The 21,742-nt window shown below is 49.8% G+C and overlaps 10 protein-coding genes across 10 annotated transcripts; 2 read left to right on the top strand and 8 right to left on the bottom strand.

Annotated features, from left to right (window-relative positions):
• Positions 1–1,112: 1,112 nt before the first annotated feature.
• Positions 1,113–2,378, bottom strand: N7532_002828 (uncharacterized protein; the record flags this gene model as incomplete). The annotated part of the gene is made up of 6 exons (XM_056615322.1): positions 1,113–1,184; positions 1,246–1,530; positions 1,585–1,744; positions 1,798–2,002; positions 2,069–2,205; positions 2,269–2,378. The coding sequence occupies 6 exons, from the start codon at positions 2,376–2,378 to the stop codon at positions 1,113–1,115; spliced, it is 969 nt and encodes a 322-aa protein (XP_056478294.1).
• Positions 2,379–3,719: 1,341 nt separating this feature from the next.
• N7532_002827 (Mic19 family protein) lies at positions 3,720–4,603 on the top strand (the record flags this gene model as incomplete). Its single annotated transcript, XM_056615321.1, has 2 exons — positions 3,720–3,778; positions 3,946–4,603. The coding sequence occupies 2 exons, from the start codon at positions 3,720–3,722 to the stop codon at positions 4,601–4,603; spliced, it is 717 nt and encodes a 238-aa protein (XP_056478293.1).
• Positions 4,604–4,893: 290 nt separating this feature from the next.
• Positions 4,894–7,575, bottom strand: N7532_002826 (ribonuclease P/MRP protein subunit POP1; the record flags this gene model as incomplete). Its single annotated transcript, XM_056615320.1, has 2 exons — positions 4,894–7,176; positions 7,243–7,575. 2 exons carry the CDS (start codon positions 7,573–7,575, stop codon positions 4,894–4,896), a joined length of 2,616 nt encoding a protein of 871 aa, XP_056478292.1.
• Positions 7,576–7,790: 215 nt separating this feature from the next.
• N7532_002825 (Zn(II)2Cys6 transcription factor domain-containing protein) lies at positions 7,791–9,773 on the bottom strand (the record flags this gene model as incomplete). The annotated part of the gene is made up of 6 exons (XM_056615319.1): positions 7,791–8,368; positions 8,430–8,653; positions 8,706–9,030; positions 9,077–9,146; positions 9,255–9,471; positions 9,529–9,773. 6 exons carry the CDS (start codon positions 9,771–9,773, stop codon positions 7,791–7,793), a joined length of 1,659 nt encoding a protein of 552 aa, XP_056478291.1.
• A 1,084-nt stretch (positions 9,774–10,857) lies between these two features.
• On the bottom strand, positions 10,858–12,398 carry N7532_002824 (vitamin H transporter; the record flags this gene model as incomplete). Its single annotated transcript, XM_056615318.1, has 5 exons — positions 10,858–10,884; positions 10,948–10,963; positions 11,007–11,112; positions 11,173–11,679; positions 11,741–12,398. The coding sequence occupies 5 exons, from the start codon at positions 12,396–12,398 to the stop codon at positions 10,858–10,860; spliced, it is 1,314 nt and encodes a 437-aa protein (XP_056478290.1).
• A 457-nt stretch (positions 12,399–12,855) lies between these two features.
• Positions 12,856–14,016, top strand: N7532_002823 (uncharacterized protein; the record flags this gene model as incomplete). The annotated part of the gene is made up of 1 exon (XM_056615317.1): positions 12,856–14,016. One exon carries the CDS (start codon positions 12,856–12,858, stop codon positions 14,014–14,016), a length of 1,161 nt encoding a protein of 386 aa, XP_056478289.1.
• Positions 14,017–14,193: 177 nt separating this feature from the next.
• On the bottom strand, positions 14,194–16,328 carry N7532_002822 (putative MFS drug efflux pump; the record flags this gene model as incomplete). The annotated part of the gene is made up of 8 exons (XM_056615316.1): positions 14,194–14,604; positions 14,658–14,788; positions 14,849–15,221; positions 15,268–15,647; positions 15,697–15,866; positions 15,918–15,972; positions 16,024–16,102; positions 16,170–16,328. 8 exons carry the CDS (start codon positions 16,326–16,328, stop codon positions 14,194–14,196), a joined length of 1,758 nt encoding a protein of 585 aa, XP_056478288.1.
• A 1,042-nt stretch (positions 16,329–17,370) lies between these two features.
• On the bottom strand, positions 17,371–18,296 carry N7532_002821 (PaaI family thioesterase; the record flags this gene model as incomplete). The annotated part of the gene is made up of 2 exons (XM_056615315.1): positions 17,371–17,748; positions 17,829–18,296. The coding sequence occupies 2 exons, from the start codon at positions 18,294–18,296 to the stop codon at positions 17,371–17,373; spliced, it is 846 nt and encodes a 281-aa protein (XP_056478287.1).
• Positions 18,297–18,588: 292 nt separating this feature from the next.
• Positions 18,589–20,472, bottom strand: N7532_002820 (ubiquitin-specific protease UBP6; the record flags this gene model as incomplete). The annotated part of the gene is given in 4 exon segments (XM_056615314.1): positions 18,589–18,650; positions 18,719–19,854; positions 19,869–20,391; positions 20,457–20,472. The coding sequence occupies 4 exon segments, from the start codon at positions 20,470–20,472 to the stop codon at positions 18,589–18,591; spliced, it is 1,737 nt and encodes a 578-aa protein (XP_056478286.1).
• A 709-nt stretch (positions 20,473–21,181) lies between these two features.
• On the bottom strand, positions 21,182–21,520 carry N7532_002819 (Aldehyde dehydrogenase C-terminal; the record flags this gene model as incomplete). The annotated part of the gene is made up of 1 exon (XM_056615313.1): positions 21,182–21,520. One exon carries the CDS (start codon positions 21,518–21,520, stop codon positions 21,182–21,184), a length of 339 nt encoding a protein of 112 aa, XP_056478285.1.
• Between the last annotated feature and the right edge of the window lie 222 nt (positions 21,521–21,742).

The raw sequence follows: 21,742 nt of genomic DNA, 5'->3' as shown, positions 1-21,742 counted from the left end.
ATTGCAAATTGTATTCCGAATGTAAACACTCTGCGCCATCATAATAGTCGAGTGTCCCAAGCTAACTCTTCCAGGGTGCAATAACGACATTCGGCCCTTTGATCATCAAGGGATTCGGCTTTTCCGAACTGGGAACTACCCTCCTTGGGATGCCGATGGGCGGAACGCAAATAATGGCACTTCTTATCAGCGGCCTACTTGCCAGCGTGATCAGACATAGCCGGATCGGATTGATGTGTGGGGGCTTAGCGATCTCCATCATTGGAATGAGCTTGATGTACGCTCTTCCGAACAATGAGAAGATTGGTCGACTATTGTATGAGTCTCTCGGATGAGCGTTGGCTATTAATTGAACTGAATCTAACTTTTTGCAGGGGCTACTATATTGCCGTCGGATTCAGCGCCGCGTATACCCTTTCTCTCGGCCTCATCCAGGCTAATGTGGCCGGTCGGACCAAGAAGACTGTTGTGACCAGCATATTGTTCATTTCGTACGCCTTTTAACTACGCTCTTGATGATGTTTAGAGAATTGGCTGACATATTCTAGGTATTGCGTGGGGAACTTGATCGGCCCACAGCTATTCTTCGAAGGAGAAGCACCGAAATACGCTTCGGGATTCATCGCCATCATCGTGTGTCTTGTTGCTGATATTGCGCTTCTGTGTGCTCTCTTTTTCCTTTATGCTCGGGAAAACGCAAAGGTAAGCAATACCTCTCCAGAAAGCCTAAAGCCAGGGACTAAGCAATGCAGAGGGACCGCGTTCAATCTGCGGGGGATGTCGGAAGTGGTGCAACAGATACCAATTTGGATCTAACTGACGTATGTAACCGTCGCCTTAGACTTTCTCGTTTATTAGGAAGCCAGATGCTAACAAATCTGCACAGATGGAGGATAAGATATTCCGATATGCTCTGTAAAGCAGGTACAATTAAAGTCAGTTGGGGAATCTGAAATCTTGGTCTTCTTATACCACCTTCATGCTACCTAGGGTCACCGTAATAGCGACGGGTTTTCAGTATGATTTCGGCTTCGTATAACAGAGCATATACGATGTGTGTCCGTTGCAGAGTATTTAGTAAATAAATTATAGCCGCACAGGTGCTCGATCATTCATTCACCGGAGTAGAGAAAGATGTTTTCTAGAGAGACTTCATCGAGGGAAAAATCTGAAAGTGGAAGCCTCTAATTTTGAGATCGACGTAGTTAGCAAATGAGAACTCGAAGAACGCGTCAATGAACATACAAAATTCGAGAGCCAATCTGGATTGTCCGACATCTGGTGGTCGTTCATTGCTTGATCTTGGTGGCTACTAGTATTCATCTCCGATGATACCGCATTGGCCTGCACAAGCTGGCCCAGGGCATTGCTCAACTCCTGTGCCTTCGAGTTCAAATTGGCATTTTGGAACATTTTCTGGGCTCGCTCTAGAACTTGAATGATCTCGTTAGTATTCACGTAGTGAAAGGCAACATTGCAAGCATGGAGCAAGTAGTTGATTGCTGAGCCAAGTGACGAGTCCGAGTAATCCTATCGAAGTCAGATGATGCACGCTGGGAACCGGGGATGTGGGTATCAATATACAATTGAGTATTTCAGCGTTGATTGGTAATTCATGGACTGGAGCGCACAGTCAAGTAATTTGATTCCTGCATCAACTGCAATCCCAACGAAATGAACGCGGAGTGGGTGTATAGCAGAGACGCCGGGTTTGAGACCATGAAGAACGTATCCATTCGTATACCTTTCGTAATTAGCGAATCAGATGAAGAATTTAATTTGAGTCATACCACTTACATCCGAATCAGATTATACGGTATCTTCATCCTATCTCGATCTTGAGGCTTTGAATATGATTGGTAAACTGGATCGACAGCCGTGCTGTGGCGATGATACCACGAATCCAATTTGTGATTCGATTCTTGCAGTAACTCAAGATTTTCCACTGAGATCGGTTCTGATTTGAAATTGTTTGAGAATTGGAAGGTTTTTCTCGCATTGTCTTGAACAAAATGAATGTTAGACTTGCACGAAGAAAGGGGATACTACACCACATAATGTGACATACTGGCGATTGAGAGAACTTCAAGGTAAGCATCAATCCGAAAGTCCACATTTCTGCAAAAGGGCGTGTAAAGGAGATGCTTTCCAAGTTCAGTGTAGCGAGTCACTTCACTGATGAAGTAATTTTGGTTGATATGGCGCCTATCGTCCGAAGGTTAGCTTTTCATCGCAGTGAAGAAACATCTTAGAGAAGGGGAACCAGACCCCAAATCCATACAGCAGAATGTCAGCCACGTCCTTGCCTGATCGACAGAAACCTCATCCCAGTTGGAATCTTCGTTCTGAAGCCCGAGTGCTATTTCCGGGAGGCGCATCTGATACGAAATTGATAGAGCGAGACCCCAGAGTCGACTGTTCTTATGCCAAGCTGACATCAACAGTATACCCTTAAGTGTCCCAAGAGTGGGGATGGGCCCCAACAGAGTGTCTTGAACAAGCACGTAGAATTCCTTCAAGCATCGATCATATAAAGCAGATGCAAAAGCTCGGGCTCCAATCGCGCAGATTGCTGCAAGAAGAACAGGAGATTGGCGAGCAATCTCGAATGGGGGTATCGTATTGTCGAAGAAAGCAATTGCCTCGCTGCAATTATCTTTGAAGCTAGAGATTATGTGTCAGCTATCGTATTTCATGATCGAGGGCTAAAACACACAAGTCCAACAGCTCTCTACACTGAGCTTCTGTAAGAGTACCCTTTGAAACCAGATCTGGGAAGTCTTGATGAGTTTGTAGAGTATCATCTGGATCGGTTCTTGGAATTTCAGTCTCACTGACTGAGATTTTATTGAGTAAAGGTGAAGTTCTGCCGGTTGCGACTGGCTGATCGGCATCCGGTAGACCAATGTGCGATGAAATCTTTTGAATAGCCAGCTGTGTTGAACGGAAAGAGGCTCCCAGCACAGACTCAAGATCATCTATGCGTTGTTCAAGATGGGTTATTTTGTCATTCGGACTCGGACTAGTGCAAATTAGTACTGGAACTGCGAGAACATCACGGGTCAATACCTATGCGGAACTCCCGCCGATGTTTGCTCAGTTAACCGAGGAGGCGGCCGGGACAGTGGAAATGTGCAGTGAAACTGGCTGCTTGCACACCTGCAAGATCTCAGCATTTTCGCGTCTCCGTATCCAAAATGGATTATCGAGTGGTGTGAGAAGTACCTGGCACAGGGTCCACCGTCGGGACCGGTGCATTTGACCCTTCGTAATATTAATACGGTTTATCATGTCTCTGAAAAATGTCTTTTCTCACTTAAGTCTGCGGCATCGTGAACATGCGATTAATGATCTTCCAAACAGGGAATATTAGTAAACCCCACATGTATTGAGCAGGCTAGACTGATATAGCACCTCGGTGGTAATGTTGTAGATGACATTGTGGAGCTGTGACGTAGATATCAACTCCCAGAGAGTTAAGCTGCATATTCAATATTTCGATCGACAGCAGAAATCACAGACCGACTCATACTTCAGAGGCGAAATTTAGGATGGGATGACAAAAGTGATCGGATGCGCTCAGCGTGGAGACGAATGCGATAAAGAGCGCATGACTAATCTCACGTGACCGAAGTATCGGAGCTTCGGGTGAACTGGGTCCTCTCACACCCGCCCTTCTCTCGATCGACTCGAGGCATTCACACCGGCCATTCACAATCATGGGTGCTGGCAGTTCCAAGCCCGACGCTGCGGGCGGCTCCAAGCATGTCTTCTCCAGGTAAATTGTCCCAATATTGTGGAAGCCCGCCGCGAAATTACACTTGAGCGTGGGAACCGGATCAAGCACTTGATCGGTGGGCGCAATTGTTGGCTATTCCAGCAATGGCAACATTGGGCGATTGTGCTCATTGCAAGCCGAGCCATTTGCTAATAGTGATTTCACAGCAACTCTTCAATTCAGTTCTCCTCGAACCTAGTCGACGCTCTCCAGTCCACCTCCGAGGTTCGTTTCTATCCCGGCTCCGCAAGCACGACCAAACACAAGATCGGAATTGACAAGCAGGAACAGACGGACTCCTCCCGCGCCAAGGCGATTGAACTGGAAATTCAGAACCGTGTCGCCCAAGAACTCCAGCGCCTCCGCGAGCGCGAGCAGCAGACCATGGCCGAGATCGAGAAGCGCCTCGCCTCTGCAAAGGATGCTGGCTCCATCCCTGTGACAGCCGCCACTGCGCCCGTCGCCCCCGCCAGCACCGGACCCGTTGGCTCTTTGAACCTCGATGCGCCGCGCATCCCGTTCGCCGGCCGCGAGTACGACTCTACACCCGTGGCCGCTCCCCCCGCCGAAAGTGCCGAGCCGACCCTGAACCGCGAGATATCCCGTGAGACCGTGAATACTGAGATTGAGGCTCTCCGTGCCCGTCTCGATGGACGGAGGAAGCTTGCGGACCTGGACGAGGGTGTTGCCAAGGCTCAGTCAAACGTCATTGGTTGCTTGCGGTTGAACGACCGTCGGCCATTGGATTGCTGGCAGGAGGTTGATGCATTTAAGAAGGAGGTTGCGCGCATGGAGGCTGCCTTTGTGGACCGCATTGTGGGTTAAATAGCGGTCACTTGAAATACCAAAATCGCTGCTTTGTCTGGGCCGCGAGATCTGTTTCTTGCCTTGCCGGCAGGATTCATTGTGGCTGCTGTACTGTATGTATAGATTGTCTTTTTAAGTTTGCCATCATTCTGCATGAGATTAAAATGATCCTTGGATGAGGAGATTTCTCTAGATCACCCGTAGATGTCTGTACTAGGTAGGATATTGTAAACAATGAAGATACGAAAAGATGATGTTTATTTCGTCATTGGAATCATAGCACTAGTCTCAGGGTATCAAAAACCACCTCAGATCAACTCCCAAGTTCCAAGCCTGCCAATTTTCTCTCCGGCAGCTCGGACAATACACATTCTCTTTTCAGAAGGCGTGACATCAGGTGCAATTACCTTCGACAGCAGGACTGATCCAATGCCAGTACCCTTGCCCTCGGAAAGATTGTAATTTCCAGTGGTGATGAAGCCAATGAGATCTTCTTCCGTGGGGACGTCCAGGAAGTCCGATTGGGAGTCTTCAGGAGCGGCAGAGATGAGTGACTCGGCCAGTTGACGACGGGCTTCCTCGTCTGAGACAGCCGAAGATGTTCGGGGTCTGAATTTCTGCTCATTTGACTTCTGTTTGGTGGCCGAAGCCAGTTCCAGCCATTTCTGGCGCAAAAAGGGGTTTGTGGGTAGGCGGTAGATGCGTGCACAAGGAGTAGGTGTGCCGCGGTGGGTTAGTGTCACGTAAACTGTGGAGAGCGCATTGGGTCCTGTGTGTGTTTTGGTGAGGCTGGAGAGAGTTTTGTTTGTATCGCGTGTTGGAAGTCGTAGATTGTGAAGGTCGGAAGGTGGAATATTGATATCAGCTGTATCTTTGGCATCGGATTCGGCCGCATTGGCTGTTTCTTGAGAATGATTTTTGTCGACGGGCATATCATTAGGCGGCCTTTGAGCCAGTCTCTCCCAGTCACAGGCCCAACCATGCCCAACTTCCCCCTTGGGATGATCCACGCCCAAGACAATGCTGTCAAATTCAATGCGACGACCCTTGGGTCGTCTTTCCCATTCGCGTCGGGAATTTTCAGCCTCGCGCTGATTCCATTCCCATCCAGCCCGCGTACCGGGAAAGTCGCCAGGGAACCAAGCCTCACCCGCTTCAAAGGCAAGCTGTTGCTGTTGCTTTACACCCCCAAATCGAGGGTTGCCACCGCTCGCGAGCGGGTAATACATGAGAGAATACCACACTGGGACCACACATTTCCATGGTAGGAGGACTGTCCACGATCCAGGAGCGGAGTTCCGATTCTGATGGCTTCGTGAACGGTTGGCAAGAATCATGACAGGAATCCGTGGGTCCGTAGGCTTAGGGTCAGGGAATTTCCCAGGCCCCGAAAGTGTACGACGACGGTTGATGGCTTTCTGGCTGGGCAGTTGGCGTGCAGCTGCGAGCCGACAAGGCCGATCGAAAAGCTCAGATGAACCCAGTGTCTGATCTGGAGTCCATTTAGCGAGCAAAATGGCAAGGTCATTCATATGAGACTCGTTTTCAGGAAATTTTAGCGTGCGAGGTGGAAATTCCAGGCGGGGATCCGAGACAGCGAAAGACAACAGCGCATTCTGCGGCAAAGATGACGGGTTTGATACACCTAGTAGCGAGGACCAGGTCTTCTCTGGGCTCTCTGCTTTTTCAGGGCTCTGCAGAGGCCGTAGCGCCGCTAGCAAAGCTTCTGTTGAACCTGGGCCGGTGATTTCGATACTTCCAATTTCAAACCTCAAATCCTCGATCATGACTGGAGGATTCTGACGTTTTGATGCCTCGAGCAAATCGCTCCATAATTGCATAAAGGCAGAGGGATGGACACGGACCCAGAGCTTCCGTCGTGACTTTTTGGAAGTAGACGAGGGTTTGTCTGCGTCGACCATTTCAACATCTTCCGACTGCGGTGCAACACACCAGATCAAGGTGACAGGAGCAGTCGGCCTGGTAGGGTGGTTCTTCTCGAACGTCCACGCATGCAAAGACCTAGTGCCAGCTTTCCACTTTTTGCCCTGCTTGCCCCATGTCTCTTCTCCATTGACACCGACCGCACGTAACACAGCTTCGATGCACGACTCGGTACCTTCGAGCTGTATAGTTGACATATAGCTCATATCCCACGCCATAGCACCGCGGGCGCCGCGGGCCCTATGAGTAGGTCGATAGCTTTTTTCGGTAGGGGACAGAGGAACGGCAAATCTCCAGAGTGGGTTCTTGGTTGTTGCCATGTGTGCTCGCTTCGCATGGAATAAATGTGTTGGGAGCCACGTCTTGCATTTTTGGCGCTTGCGGTATTTTGCATCGGCGGGCGGCGGCCTCGAGAGTTTATTCTTTTTGATTTTGGGGATTCGAGGGGCGATATCGAAGCTGTGGCTTCCTTCCTCCTTCAGTTCTTCCTTCGTCACCTTGTCTCGGGCAATTTTCGCGGCGAGGCGTTTGTTTTTCGTCCGGGCATTGAGGTTTTGCAAGCGGCGGGCAGATTCGAGACGGATGCGCATCAGCTGGGTGGGCCTGCGTCTTCGAGCAGTCACGGTAGGTGTGTTGTCCTCGACCATCTGTTTCAATCATGAGAATGTCAGTATTCAAGTCTCAACCATCGGGGGCTTTGAAGTATTGGTTACCTCTCGCTTTGCCCGCGCCCTCAGCCTTCGCGGGACCCGTTTGACATTATGGCTCGCAGTTCGACGTCGCAATGCGCGAGGCACTTTTTGAAAAGCTCGGCTAGTAAGGGAATTTTTTGATCGTTGCATTCCCTCCTCCAGGGCTTGGATTTCGAATGCTCGAGCAGCAGCGTACGCGGCGACATCGAGCTCGCCTGTTGCGGAGAGGGCAGCGTCAGTCGACTGCACGGCCAGGGTGCGCGCGTCAAAGGTTTTGGCGCGCTTTCGAGCTGCTCCCGTCGAGCCATGCGGGCCCGACGGAAAGGGCTTCCGCTTGGCGGGGTTGGAGGGCATGGAGGGCACCTTGGACGTTGCAGCTGAAGCAGCGGAGATCGAAAAAAGTTGCGGGTGCTTGGCGCGTCATGTTTCGACGGCCCCACACTTTCATTGTTCGCGGGCCACGGTCGATCTACTGGTAAACACCAAACTGAGGGCAGATTGGCCATGGACTGGATTAATTACATGTTTCGTTCTATTGTTTTATTTCAATTGGTTGTTTCAATCTTGGGTTAGCTCCACTGCGGCCACGATGCCGTCCCATCATCCATATAGAACAGCTCTGACCCAATCAAATCCGGATAGAACACGCCAATATTAGAGGTCAGAGGCGATGCTTCGATGGCCGGCAGCACATTATAGTCTCTCTCGGAGTAGCATGCAAGGTTGGCAAGCATTGCCTCAGATCCTGGGCGTAAGATTTTGAATTGGGTCGCAACAGTTTCACTGAGTAGGTGAGCAGCATGACACGGCAAGCCAATAGACCGAAGCCAAGCAATGAGCTTAATGACAAGTCTGTCTAGTCCATTGACATCAATACCGGCGACGCGTAGTTGCGCATCGTATGTAGATGTAAGGCGGCAGAGAGTGAGAGCAGAAAATGTCACAACGTGATAGATATGATCAGTAAGATGCCGGGTGCGATCATCTGTCGTGTCGATAGCTAGGTTGATGATGGTTCTTGAGAGATCGATCATTTCCATAATAGCAGATCCATCCATGAGGCGTTCAGGTGATCGCACGGATTGGTAGTAAGCCAAAAAATGCGCAAAATGAAACCCCATTTGGAGAAATTGGGAGCGAGGTTCGTCTAGACGGGCCTTAGTAAATTTGACAAACTCGGTCATCCAGGACCCCCGGAAGTAACGAACCAAATAAGCTAGCCCACTGGTCCTTCCAACTCTGAAGAGCGAGCTTGGCTTCCGCCAAATCAATGCGGCGCCCGCAGCACTTTTCATATATCACCCAGTATAGCTTTACCTCGGCTACCATTCTCGCCTCATAATTTTCTAGATTACCAGACTCAAGGAAAATGCGACAACGATCAATATGTGATTGAGTCAAAACAGTTTCCCTGCGGGTACCGACACAATATCTGCGATACACGATTAGTATCTCTGCGGCTGAATGTATGGTACATAACGTACTGTAAATGGGCCACGCATAGATGGTTCCAGAGGCACCATGCATCAATTTGGGATTTGTGAAGACCTCTGGTGGAAAAGTCGATCGGAATTTCTGGGAAGCACGAGCTGGCAGACCCCTGTTGGAGAGCGTAGCCTGTCAAGAGCCAGCTATCGATGCTCAATGGCACCTGACCGATTGTAGTAGACCATAGGCTCAGAATGAGTGTAGCCTGGAAATGTTCAATGGTTTGCGGAATTTCCAACAGAGAGATTGATATGAGGCGCTTTGCTTCGCGAAATAAGCGCGGTGCTAATTCAGCGGCAAGCTCTTGCGTGGTATGTCGTACTGCAATCAGCAAGACACTGCACAGCAACAGTGGCGATTTCCTCACTTGAGCCAAAAGAACATCCATCGAGGCATCTTCTGAGAATCTCACCCATCGTCCATAGTGGAGATGAAACCTGGAAATGTTAGCATATTGTATTCCGCTGGGGACATCGAGCTAACAATTTCAATAATGAATGAGCCGTAGGCATGGTGACTAGGCCAAGTGTTATCACATCAAATACCATGCTAGCGTGTGACTCATTTTGACCTGAGTAGGCGACACCAGCATCATTGGCAGCATCACGGATGAGGATGACCGGTGCAGGATTTGGCTCAGATAGTGCTCTGGGATCTCCGGATGGGGGTTGAACAGCAGTTTCCGAGGCGGACCGGGCATCTTTTAGTTGTGAATCCAAGCGTTCCACCAGGACACCGACAGTCCTCTCGAGTCTTTCAAGTCTATACTTGGCCTGTTATTTCATCTATCCAAAATGAGATATCAAGACCGGGGCATACCTCGCATCTGTAGATGAGGGTTGTTCAGGGCTTCGACGCTGAGGACTGACTCCCCGTCGGTGCAGTCGCTCATACGGGGAACCAGATAATCCATTGTTGGGGAAATCCCTCAATGAACATGGCAAAGACAGCGTGTGACAGCGTAAACAGGTGTTTCCGGCTCCATCCTTGGCATAACAACGCGTCTTGTTCTTACGGCACAGGTCACATGCTTTCGAAGCTCTTCCCGAGCGCAGAGGTGGCATGATACGCGCCCGTTCTTCAGGCCTTCATAGATTCTGGTATAGCGCGGGGAAGCGGACCGCCTTCGACCGATTTCAAGCAAACATTTGGAATGGACATCGCCGTGGTTGGCGATCGATCCCGATGAGATGGCGCAATATGGAGGTCACGTGGTTTTCAGAAAGGTAGGCTACACTGCACCAGTATGTAGTATACAAGTATGCAAGTTCAGAACAGGGCATCAACCTTAGCTAATGCTTCAGATTAGAAATAGTAATAGGCGATGTACACATAATGACTGGATAATCGATATTGAGACGGAAAACAATTGAAACCAAACGATGTATTTTAGGGAATTGATGCAATGTGAACCCACTCGAATATTCCGCTTCAGGTCTAGTGTTGAAAGTATTCTTGCTTGAAGCCCAAGAGTCCATGTATTTGGCACTATGATAATACATTACTCTCCAGGGTAGCTATCCAGGCAGCAGATCACGTAGGTAACTGCGTAGATGACTAGGTAGTTGACGAGATAGGTGACTGAACAATAAACCTGGCGGCAGTAAATAGAATAAAGGTGTCAGGTTATCAAGGCCATACCTAGGTAATCATACCTAGGTAATGGAGGTAGTATTTAGCATCAAGATTGTCACCATGTTTAATCAAGGCTCTAGCCCTGAATCATCTGAGTGAAGATATGACACTGTGAGGAGTGTGGTCTGAGACAAAGCGGATGTGGAAGCATCAGTCTCTATATTGGTTCTGCTCTCACTTGCGACAGCAAAAGCATTGCCTCTACAACAATTGTCAATGAAACAGTCAATATATCACACAGATTACTTATACATTTAACACTGCATAAAATGCTCATTTAATTGGACATTGCACGTCAACATCGGGTAACTGGGTCCTAATTTATTGACGCAAAGACTGACTAGTTCAGTAAGGTTCCGCGGGATGCCCTTCTGCATCTGTGCCCCACATTGCAGTATTCAGAATTCGTTCTTTTGGCCTCTACTCCAGCATCTCCGCCATCAAACAAACGATATAGCAGTTTCCAAACCAAAATAACCACTGTAGCAGAAATTGCGCAGGCTGCGGCAACTATCAAGCCGTATTTGTATCGAGGAGCATCTGATTATCATGTGTTATTCAAACCCAAGCTTCCTCTTTCATCTCTAATCAGATTTAACATACCTCGTGTACGGAATAGCTGATTCCCAGGGAAATTTGCAAGCTGAATACACATCACATACGCGGCCAAGGCGACCGGGCGCTTGTGGTCTTCCATCTTTGCAGTCAGCCAGGCGGCGCTGATGGCCTGCGCACTACCCATGCCCATCTGCGTCCAAACAACACCACCTGTGGGTAGGTCCGATTAGCCTTATGCTCATATTCGGCTTTCATCCGATGTCGACGTACCATAGAGAATCCACTTCCCGACATTCTCAGGCGCTAATGCAAGCCACAACAGGCCCACGGCTCCCCATAAGTATCCAACAGCAATATGAAATCCGCGTTCCTGAAATTTGTCGCTGCTGAACGCGAGAGAAACAGACCAGATCAAAGCACATATACTCCCGACAGAGTTGAGACCGTTTGCCTGCAAGGAGCTAAACCCAAGAATCTTGATGATTGATGGTGCATAAGTGTTCATCGGCGATATCATAACCATTGAAAGTAGCGCAGCAACAAGGTGGCCGTATAATCTCCAATCTCTGAATGTATCCAGGACGTGGGATGGAAGAACTGGTTTTCCGTAGCGGAGTGCTTTCGTCGGATCATTACAGAGGACTCGAGTGACAAGAATAGAAGCTTCACGCTGGGTAAACATTGAGAGATTCTTTCCCATGAAGGATTTCGGCTTGACCGCATTGTGTGGGAAGTAAAGATAAGCAGCAATCCCCAGGAAACATGTCAGGGCACCCTCTGATAATGACCGGTCAATATGATGCAGTGTGTGATAGCTGAAGGAGAGGGCGCCACAAACCAATAAGAAAAAGCCACTGCCATCCATATAGCCCACCACGTCCACCGAGTGAGAGTAAGCCAATAGACAAAGGGCCACCCAGAGCTCCTGCAAAGCTGTTCGCAGCCCAAAAAATCGCATATCGAAAAGCAAGCTCTTGATTTGTGTAGAATTTGGAAATATACAGGGCAAATCCCGGTATATATCCACCTTCAAGAGCACCGATAAAGAACCTGGTTGCGTAAAGACCGGTCGCGCTCTTCATGAAGACTTGAGACCATGTCACAATGCCCCAAAGGAACATCGTGATAGGAAGGAATCTTTCGGGTCCTATATACTTGCTGATCATGTTAAAGGGCAGCTCAGTAACGATAAAGCCGACGGTAAAAAGCGTCTGTGCCAAGTTGACCTCTGTATTTCCCACATTGATATCCTTTCTCAGGGTATCAGTGAGGGCATTTCCGATGTTTGTGCGGTCGAATTGGAGAAAGCAAAAGCAAAGCACAATTGGCGGAAGTATAAGAAAGTCAACTTTCAATAAGACATTACGAGCTTCTCTTGATTGAAATTCAATTTTCGCATTGTATCCAGGAAAATCGTTTGTTCCACCCGAAACAGTCTCATCTTTGCGCTCATCGAGAGCGGAGCTTGGAGAATGCTTCTCAGACTGTGCATCCATGTCTGTATCAGAAATCCATGAAGGTGAGAGTCTTGGTGTGGTATTATTGCTTTATTATTATCTCAGTCCGGGGCTATTTCACACGAGCGATGCTGCTAGTCTTATACATTATCACAGAGCGACAAGTCCACGTAACTGACGAGCACGACAGATTGGTCTCCTCGAAGTTTGAAGATATCATGAAAGCCATAATGGCGTGCTTATCAGGACTCGCCTATCTCAATGCTCTCTTACAGGTGGGCCCTCAGTTGATAAAGGGGGCCTCCGTTGTTAAGCCGACGGCATGCCGCCGGCAAACCGAGGACATACCGAATGTGCCTACGGGATGCCGCTGGCTGCCATTCAAAGTGCATCAAGTATTTCAAAGTATAAGTTTTGCTTATCGTCGCCATAGTTTGAGTTATTGGCTCAGAAGCTCGCATATTTTCTCACAACCCATCTCATCCATCCCGCCATAATGGAGCAAAATACCCTCAAAAGACGGGGCGTCGGCTTGACCGGAGTGGACAAGCAGCATTCATTCGGAGGTTTCACTCTCTTCTGTCCTCTCACAAGTGACCGGGCTCATCTTGTCGATATTGATGGCAAAGAAGTTCATTCGTGGAAACTGCCAGGTAGAATCGGTCGTCACGCAAGAATCCTACCAAATGGCAATCTCGCAGTGAACACACTTCGTCCAGCTCCGGAACAAACGACTGCGGACGGAGGTCCATATCCATTCCCGTTCTTCAACAAGTACGGCGGAGGTGTGATGTCGGAGCTCGATCCCGACGGAAATGTTGTTCGCCAATTCACCGATCATCTTGGCCATCATGACCAATATCACTATGGCGATGGTCGAATCATATACACTTCCCTGGAAGCTCTTTCCGCAGAAGATTCGGCAAAAGTAATCGGTGGAGTGCCGGGCACCGAGATCGACGGAATCACCTACACCGATACAATTCGCGAAGTCGATGGAGACGGCAACCTTCTTTGGCAGTGGAAAGCGTCCGAAAGACTTCCGCGAGATGAATATTCACTGCAGCCGCATTACACACGGGAGCACTATCCCCTCATCAACTCCGTACTCCCCTTGCGGGATGGGAAACATATCCTCATCTCCATGCGTTCTGTGTCAGCCGTCGTTATACTTGAAAGATTCACTGGGAACATTGTCTGGAAAGTTGGATCCGATGTTCTAGCGCAACAACATAACGCAACAGAAATGGAGAACGGGAATATCCTCATCTTCGACAACGGCACTTTTCGGAACGGTGAATCTATCACATATACTCGCGCAATTGAAGTCGACCGAACAACGAAGAATATTGTCTGGGAATATCGGGACAGGTCGCAAATGCTCTATTTTTTTACCCCTTTCATGGGAAGTGCTCAGAGGCTTGCCAATGGGAACACACTTTTGTGTGAGAGTGCCTTTGGTCGTGTATTTGAAGTCACCTCGGATGGCTATATTTGTTGGGAGTTCATCAACCCTCATTTCGCGCCATACCCCGATGATGTAACAGCGAATATCTTCCCTGGAGAGTCCAATGCTTTGTTCCGGGCGTATCGATACTCCCTGGAGGAAGTCCCCTGGCTGAAGCAAAAGTTAGTTTCTTCCCCGGACCAGAATTAAGTTGACCAGGACAATGTCAGAGAGTCCATTTGTATTTTGTATTATATGAACAGCAGTATTGCAAAATCCGAAGTCATTGAATTCAATCATTCTCATATCTGGCGAGTCATAGAAGCCAGCTCTCACCACCATTGAACACAGTTGATAGATACACAATTAAGACGAAGGCCCATTTTCTTACATGACAACGGCAACGTGGTTGGTCATGTACTTGGTGATGTTGCCCAGGAAGCACGAAGCCAGTATGGAGACGACACCAAATGCAATACTGGCATAGTACACCCACTTGTACGCCTCCGAGTATGCAATTTGCCCCGCGGCAACAACAGCTTCATATGCCTGCTCATTACCGGCGATTCCAGGGACGTGTTTGATTTCATCCAAGAGCGATGCGCCTGTGAGCTCGATGACCTCAGTGATCACTGCAACATCGGTGATGTTCAACTGAGTCATCATCACCCCACCAATGTAGTGCTTAGTCAAGGGGACGAATTTGGAAATGAAGATGTTGTAGTAGATTGTGTAGCCAATGCCACCACCGACGACTCGGATGGAAAGGGTCAAGGCGGAAATTGTGGCGATCAGATCCTAGCAATGTGTGTGAGTATTGCTCGTGGTATCGGGAAGAATCGAAAGCTTACGTCCGGGCAAATGATTGTAGTGATGATCGAAGCTGGAACGACGATGCCTCCTATTCCAAGGCCGGCCAGAACGAGAAGTCCCCAGAGCTGATAGAGATTATCAACGCGCCCGATCGATAGCGCACCACAACCTGATAGCCAATGGTGATTAGTTTCTGGATTCCAATATAGCGAAGTTTGGTAGTTCTCACCAGCTGTCATCAGGACACTGCTAACGATTAAGAGCTCTTTGTTATGTCCACGGAACACACTCAGAAGGACAAGCACAATGCAAGCTCCCCCAAGGATACCGAATCCAATGGGAATACTGCGGATACCGACATCGACAGGGTCATGGCCGTAAACATTGAAGGACTCAGTAGGCCAGAACATGAGGACGGAGAAGAAGTTGGCGCCAGAAATGAACGTGATGACCAGAGTGAGACCAAGAGTCCGAGGTTCCTGCTTTAACCGAGTCGGGAAGATAGGGTATCTGGCTCCATAAATCTCCCAGAATGCAAAGGCGACTAGCAGGAGGAAGCCGATGATCAGGGGGGCGAGGACATGAGCAGAGGTCCAGGGATACTGCAAGACATTAGCAGCAGTCATGAAATGGGCTTTTTAAACATACCATATAGCCACCCCACTGCATTCCGGCCAAGAATACAATCAAGCCAGTGATACTCAGGAACCCACCGACAAAGTCTACACGGTCAATGATTTCCTTGCGGGTCAATCCGAGGGAGTTGGTTCGAGGAGGAGGGAAATAGAAGAAGATCGTGACCAACAGACCGAATCCATTCCACGCACCACAGAACGCGCCAACATATCGCCAATTACTGTAGTATGCAATGAGCTGAGCATACAGAACAGAGGGGCAGAATGGAACGATGGAGAAGATTAGGACGGCGACATAAACACCGCGTTTGCGAGTTGGCGCCATTTCGGAGGTCGCCGCGAGTGCAGTCAACTCATTCACACCGGCACCGGCGCCAGCAATCGCCATACCAGCTGCATTGAGTCAGCTACTGCAGAAGATCATTGTTCCAAAATCACCCACCGATAAAAATGTTCATTGTGTGTGCCGTGCTGCTGACGATCATTCCGAGGCAGATGAGGGAGGCTCCAGAAATGGCGACATAGCGGCGGCCGAACAGATCAGATAGAGATCCAACGAAAGGGCAGACGGCCGCAAGACCGAGGAGATTTGCGAGGACCTGAGGGTTGAAACTATCAGTACATGTATGACGGCAATAGATAACTGGGGTATTTCGTACAAACCACACCCATCGGTCTGCTCCGCCAATAGATCCGTAGATATAGGGAGGAATGCCACCTAAAAGCTGGTCAGTAAGTCTATCGCACATTAGGGATTATTGTGTCGTACCGAAAAGATAGACCGGAATTTGGCTGCCAGTCCACAAGAAAGCCATTGCTGTGAATCCCATGAAGCGACGGAAGGTCATCTAAACCCAAGTCAGCAAATTGTAGATTCTACTGCCTTCTACTGCTAATGAGAGAAACATTACTCACGGGAATGTCCTTCTCGGACTCGTGAAGCTCAGCATCGTTGCTGCTCGAATCAGCCACCTCCTGGTGACTGTGTCGTCGCTCCAGATCGCGACTCTCCTCATGCTGAATGCACTTCTCATCGAGCTGGACCGGGCGTGGGTTTTCCACAGAGCCTGTCATTGTGGGGCTAATCGAAAGAGATCAAGGACACGGTCAGGTCCTCAAATGAAAAAGTTTGCACAGCGTACAAGAAAATTATGTAGGAAAGAGGTATCGAGTGCGACAGACCAGGTTTCAATCCCACCGGCGTGCAGTTCCTCCCCACTGGGTAAGGGTGGGACCTTGGATAGATATATTCATTTCTCCATAGCTACGCGACTACTACACACCACGACAGCGATAGGCCTAGAGGAGGCTATTCTTCGCCATGCCGGGTCCGCCCGTGGAAAGGGTCACCAATCGGAGGACCAAGCGTCGAGACGAGAAAACAAGCCCCAGCCGAACGCGCAAGTCCAGGTGCGGATAAGCGATAGCCGGGAAGGGACAGCTCGAAATCGAGGAAATACCGAGGCAGGGCGACGGCTTGGCCAGAATGCTTGGAGGGCGATGGGCGAGTCAACGGGGTACACGGGAGGAAAATGCGGGGGAGACGTGGAGAAGGTGGGATGCCATCATTGACGGGGGCGACTCCCCGGGCGGAGTGCCGCAAAGGGAGCCTGCCCCGAAACTGTAACTGCGACGAGACATTGGTCCTTCCCTCGCCTATCAAAGGGCCTGTGCCTGCTACTGACGATAAGTACTAATGTACAATGGCACTAGTACTATTAGTAGTCGCACCCACTACTGCGAGCCCTGCACGCTGCACACGATGTCATTGTGCTGCCGAAAAAATGGCTCAATAGAATATATACATGAAACTTATGGGGCCTATGCGGATTATCCGCAGAATAGGGTTCTGGGCATTGTACAGGGGAATCCCCGGGAGGAAGGAGGATTGGGGGAGGGTGGGGAGGGGTTTGTCTCAGCACTTCAGTGATTCATCATTTGGGCAAACGGAGAAAGGGTCCTGACTCGAGCGGGTCGCAAGTGGCGGTGCGTCGTTCATTGCGATAGCGTGTCGGTTGAGCATCCCCACAATCAAGTTATTGCAATAAGGTATACGAGGTCTGATGACTCGTATATCCTGTTCATTCCGATGCCACATCCATGGACACTCCACCGCTCAGAAGGTCTCTCCGATGGTTCGAAGTTGGAGCCTTTTGGGCACAACGAAAAGGCCGGTGGCCTCCACACACAAGTCCCCTGCCATATCGCGTACCTCACACTTGGCATACGCCTTCCGGTCCGTGCTTCGCTCTTGGTCGAGGGTGGTATGGAAGGAATAGAAGTGGCCCGAGTAGACCGGAGCCCGATAGTTAACGTTGAGGTTCGCAGTGACACCAGTCCTAGCCGGAAAACGTCGTATCGCTGCGCGCCCGAGATTCTCATCAATCACGGTGCCAAGAGCGCCGCCGTGCACCATGAATGGCCATCCTTCGCTACCGGTCCCGAAGTGCACGAGACTAACAATCTTCTTGTCCTTGTCATTCCAGAAAACTCTCTGTAGATTCGCAAATCAAGTTAGCTCCAACGGTATCCCGAGGTTCGGTAGTTAAAAGCTTCGGCAGTTGCTTGTCAGACGAAGACGTCGACAGTCCCCGATGCAGCCATGGAACTTGGCCAACGCACCTGAAATCCCAGCCCCCTGCTTCCAGCCAATGGGCCGGAAGTCAGCCGGTGTGTCTTATTTTCATCCGAAAAGTATTCGTAGACATCTGACTCGACATAGTCCGGATGTTGTCGTAATCGCTTCACAATCGGGAGTGTCTTTTCATAGGTACGTTTGATGGACTCGAGTTCGGTCAGATCTGCGGCTGACCCAGGAATTGAAGGCAGCGAGACGTAACTCCTCGCTGATATTCCCGTGCTAATGCCAAGTAAACCGAAAATGCCGGCGTAGATGAGACGTCGCGTCCAAGGCGACATGGAAGGAGCCGAGGTATTCTGGTGCGTACCAGTGCCGAGACTTCGCAAGCATGTTCGAGGGAGAAGTGAAACGCGAGTGGAAGGAATTAGCCGTGGCAATTGAAAGATCCGAGAGGAATTCATGGTGGTCACATCGCCGTCCTGCGGAGGTGAGTGAAATGAAGCTGTTCAGGTGGGCCCTGATATCGGGGCCGAGGTAGACGTCACGTGGTGTCGTATGTCCCAAACGGGTAATTACGGTGTACAAGAAACATTTGATACTTTGTAATCAAATTTCAAAAATAATCATTGAATAGGAATATCTCCATATCTCCAAGAGCATCGATTCGTAGAGACTCGTATCTATTCATCTAGAGGCGTATGTTTTTTGCCGCACATGAGCAGGCGTGGAAATCGCCTTGAAACAAGTCAACAATTACTCCTGGGTGGGCAGCTCAATGGCGCGGTAAAGCAGGATAAGAGCCGAGTGAGACTCGCCTATGGAATCCGTTAGAACAATCCGAATGGAAAGGCAAGGCTGAAATAGAAGGAAGATATGCACTTACCACCACCTGCAAGGGTTTCAATCTTGTCGGCCTCGACCTCGGTTACCTTATCGTCGTTAAACCACCACCACTTGTTGTCATCGTCATCACCCTCACGACGCTTGCTACCGGACTGAGAGTTGTCCTGACGAGCCTGCTTCTTGACATAGGCAGTATAGTGACCACTGTCGGCACTGGCTCCTTGGTGAGTGATCACACCCCGCAACTCATACAAGCCAGACTGGTTTGTGCCGCTATCGGCGACGCCGTTCTGCTGGACCAAGTCATACAGCTCTTTCTTAGCAGCTTGAACAGCAGCAATCTTTTCGGCCTCATATTCAGCATCGGTCTTGTAGTTTTCCTCCATATTAGTGTCGCCGTCCTTGTCGTTTGCCTTCGACTTCTCCTTGTTTTCGGCGGCCTCTTTCTTCTTCTGCATCGGCTCCTTCTTTCCACCAGTCTCCTCCTCTTCCTGCTTTTGCTCCTCCTCACGCTTGTGAGAAAGCTTCTGGCGCTTTTGAGAGCGCTCGATATCGACCTCATCCTTACGGATCTCCCTGACCTTGTCGCGAACCGGAATAACCTGCTTCTTCAGGGTATCGGTGCAGAACTCCACAATATCGAGCTCAGCAGGAAATGTGACTTTGCGCATGATCTTGGCTTTCTTCTGAGTCTCACGCTTCCAAAAGAAGCGAACGAAATGCACGGTGAGGTACTTGGGCAGTCGAGCGATGCGCGACTTCTTAGTGTACAAGGCATTCCGGTCCAAAGCAGAGGAATGCTTCTCAATCTGCTCTTGTAATCCCGACAAAATGCCGTCCTGAAGATGGTTGGTTTCCTTTCCGATGTGGCAATCCAACTTGAAAAAGACGTCGGAAGAGTTCGTCGGCTGCTCGCCGGCTTCCTTCGCTGCAGGATCATCGCACTCCAGAACCGACTCAAACTGGCCTGCGAAGTATTTATCGACAAATGAAGTCTGAGAGGAAGCCTCTCCAGTACCGTTAGTTATGGTCAGCTTGGTCCGCAGCTGGGTCACGATTTGCGACCAAGCTTCCTCAGCATCTTGCTGGGCATATCCGGCTCCGTTACGGTCTCGCTGAGCGAACTGAGGGAAGGCGGTACGGAGAGCATTCAGAAACATGAGAGGGGGATGCCCTCTTGGGTCTCCGACATCTGCTTGAACAAATCCCGAAGCGACGCAGCCATGTCCCTGGAGCTATCCAAGCCGCCGAGGCCAAAGCTGCTCAAGTCGGCCAACCCAGTCTGCCCAGAGCGACCAGGGTGATAGCGCTGGAGCTCCTCCTGCAGCTCAGGAACACTTCGCAGTGTTTGCAGGGTGGAGTTCAAGTAGCAAGTGTTGCCCAGGTTCTGCAAACCAGCAGGCGTAGCGCCCTCCTGTTGGGCAATCTCCGCCTCCGTCATATCCTCCAAAAACTTCGCTGTCTCTTTCGGCCGACCGAGGTCTGCAGATCCTTGGCCACCCGATGGGGTGCCCATCATCATGAAAGTCTGCCCTGGCTTGGCCTTGAGGGAGGACAACGGGGTATCATCCTTTAGTTGGCCACCCTTAACCAGGACCTTTTGACGATCAGGTTCGACTCCTGTGAGGGAAAAAAGCTGGTATTTCAATGTCTCGCCGTTGGAGGTCGGGTCGAGCTCGACTTCGTGGCGCTTGCCCGCGTGCTTGACAATGACTGACAAACTACAGGTTAGTTGCATCCGAAGTGCTGCATACTGAGATTTCTGGATCGGAGCTTACTCGGAATGGCCGCCATCTTGACGAGTCACGGCAACAGTGAAAATACGGGAAGAGAGCTTGGTAAGTGTTGAGTAAACAGCTCCGGGGAAGATGATGGAAGAGGTGTGGGCGCTGCAAAAATGACAAACACGACAAACATAGCAAACACTCCTTTCCCGTCACGACGATTGCGTCATTTCACCCTGCTGGCTCTCATAAGTCAACTTTGACTAGCGGGAGAAGTCACCTGCACATGACTATACTACAAATATACCAGTGGTGACCTCCAGGCTCAATACACTCAGCTACGATCACATATCTAAGTTTCGACCGACCTCGTGGCAAGAGCGTAAATGACAGAGAAGTATGGTTGGAGAGTATTCAGGCGACATCATATTTCTCGTGAGCTTTGTCTATCTTCTATCTCAATATTTAATTCAGTGATGAACTCACAGGCTTAAACGGCAAGCTTTCGTTCCTTCTCCATCGCAATTATCTCATCAATGGGCTTCCGCACATCTTGGGAATAATCCAAGTTTGAAGAGATTCCCAACGGCTTCCGTCCTCTGCCTGATCCGATCCCGAAGTGTGTGGGACATTGTTGCCTAAAATCCAACGGCCCCGATGCTCATGAGTGCCTCGTCTGCAGATTCGCTGCATAGAGACCAAAGAGAGGTGTCTGTTCAGCTGTTTTGACGACAGGAGATTTCTGGTAGCCAGAGCGGGGCCAATTTTCCAAGTCCACATCAGGATAGGGAAATTCCAAGGAATAATTTGGCCGCAAACACCGATAGCTTCATGCCGGGTGTAAACAAGAGACTCTGGGTTTGTATCGATCGTTTGGCCACAGATCTTATCCACCCAGCCTCCATAGTAGCGAAAGCCGCATTTGTAACGTCCCCCTGTGCCATTGTCAAAGCTTTGCCGTTATCCAAAGATTCGATAGCAGCGACGATATCGACATCACGCCCAAAGAGATTAGCGAGCTTGGCCAGCATCCTACCACGCTCGGAAGGAGCGGCCTTGGTCCAGTGTCCTTCGAAGGCCTCGCGGGCAGCCCGCACCGCGATGTCGACGTTTCTCATTTGCCACGTGAACCTCCACAATTAGGATTTTCGTTTGTCGGATTGATCGTAGGGAAAGTCTTGCCCTCAGAGCCTGCGACAAATTTATTGTTGATAAACCTCGAGCCTCGGCCTTATCTTATATACCGTTCAAGTCTCGCGCAATGGGAGAATAACGTACAGGCCGAGCGGCTGCTCAAATGACGCCACAGGAGTTGTGATGGTAGTGCAGATTGCCATGAA

The sequence above is a fragment of the Penicillium argentinense genome (assembly GCF_028826775.1).
Source record: "Penicillium argentinense strain IBT 30761 chromosome Unknown utg000003l_segment0_segment0, whole genome shotgun sequence".
Lineage (NCBI taxonomy): Eukaryota > Fungi > Ascomycota > Eurotiomycetes > Eurotiales > Aspergillaceae > Penicillium > Penicillium argentinense.
This window is presented reverse-complemented; position numbering and strand designations above follow the sequence as displayed.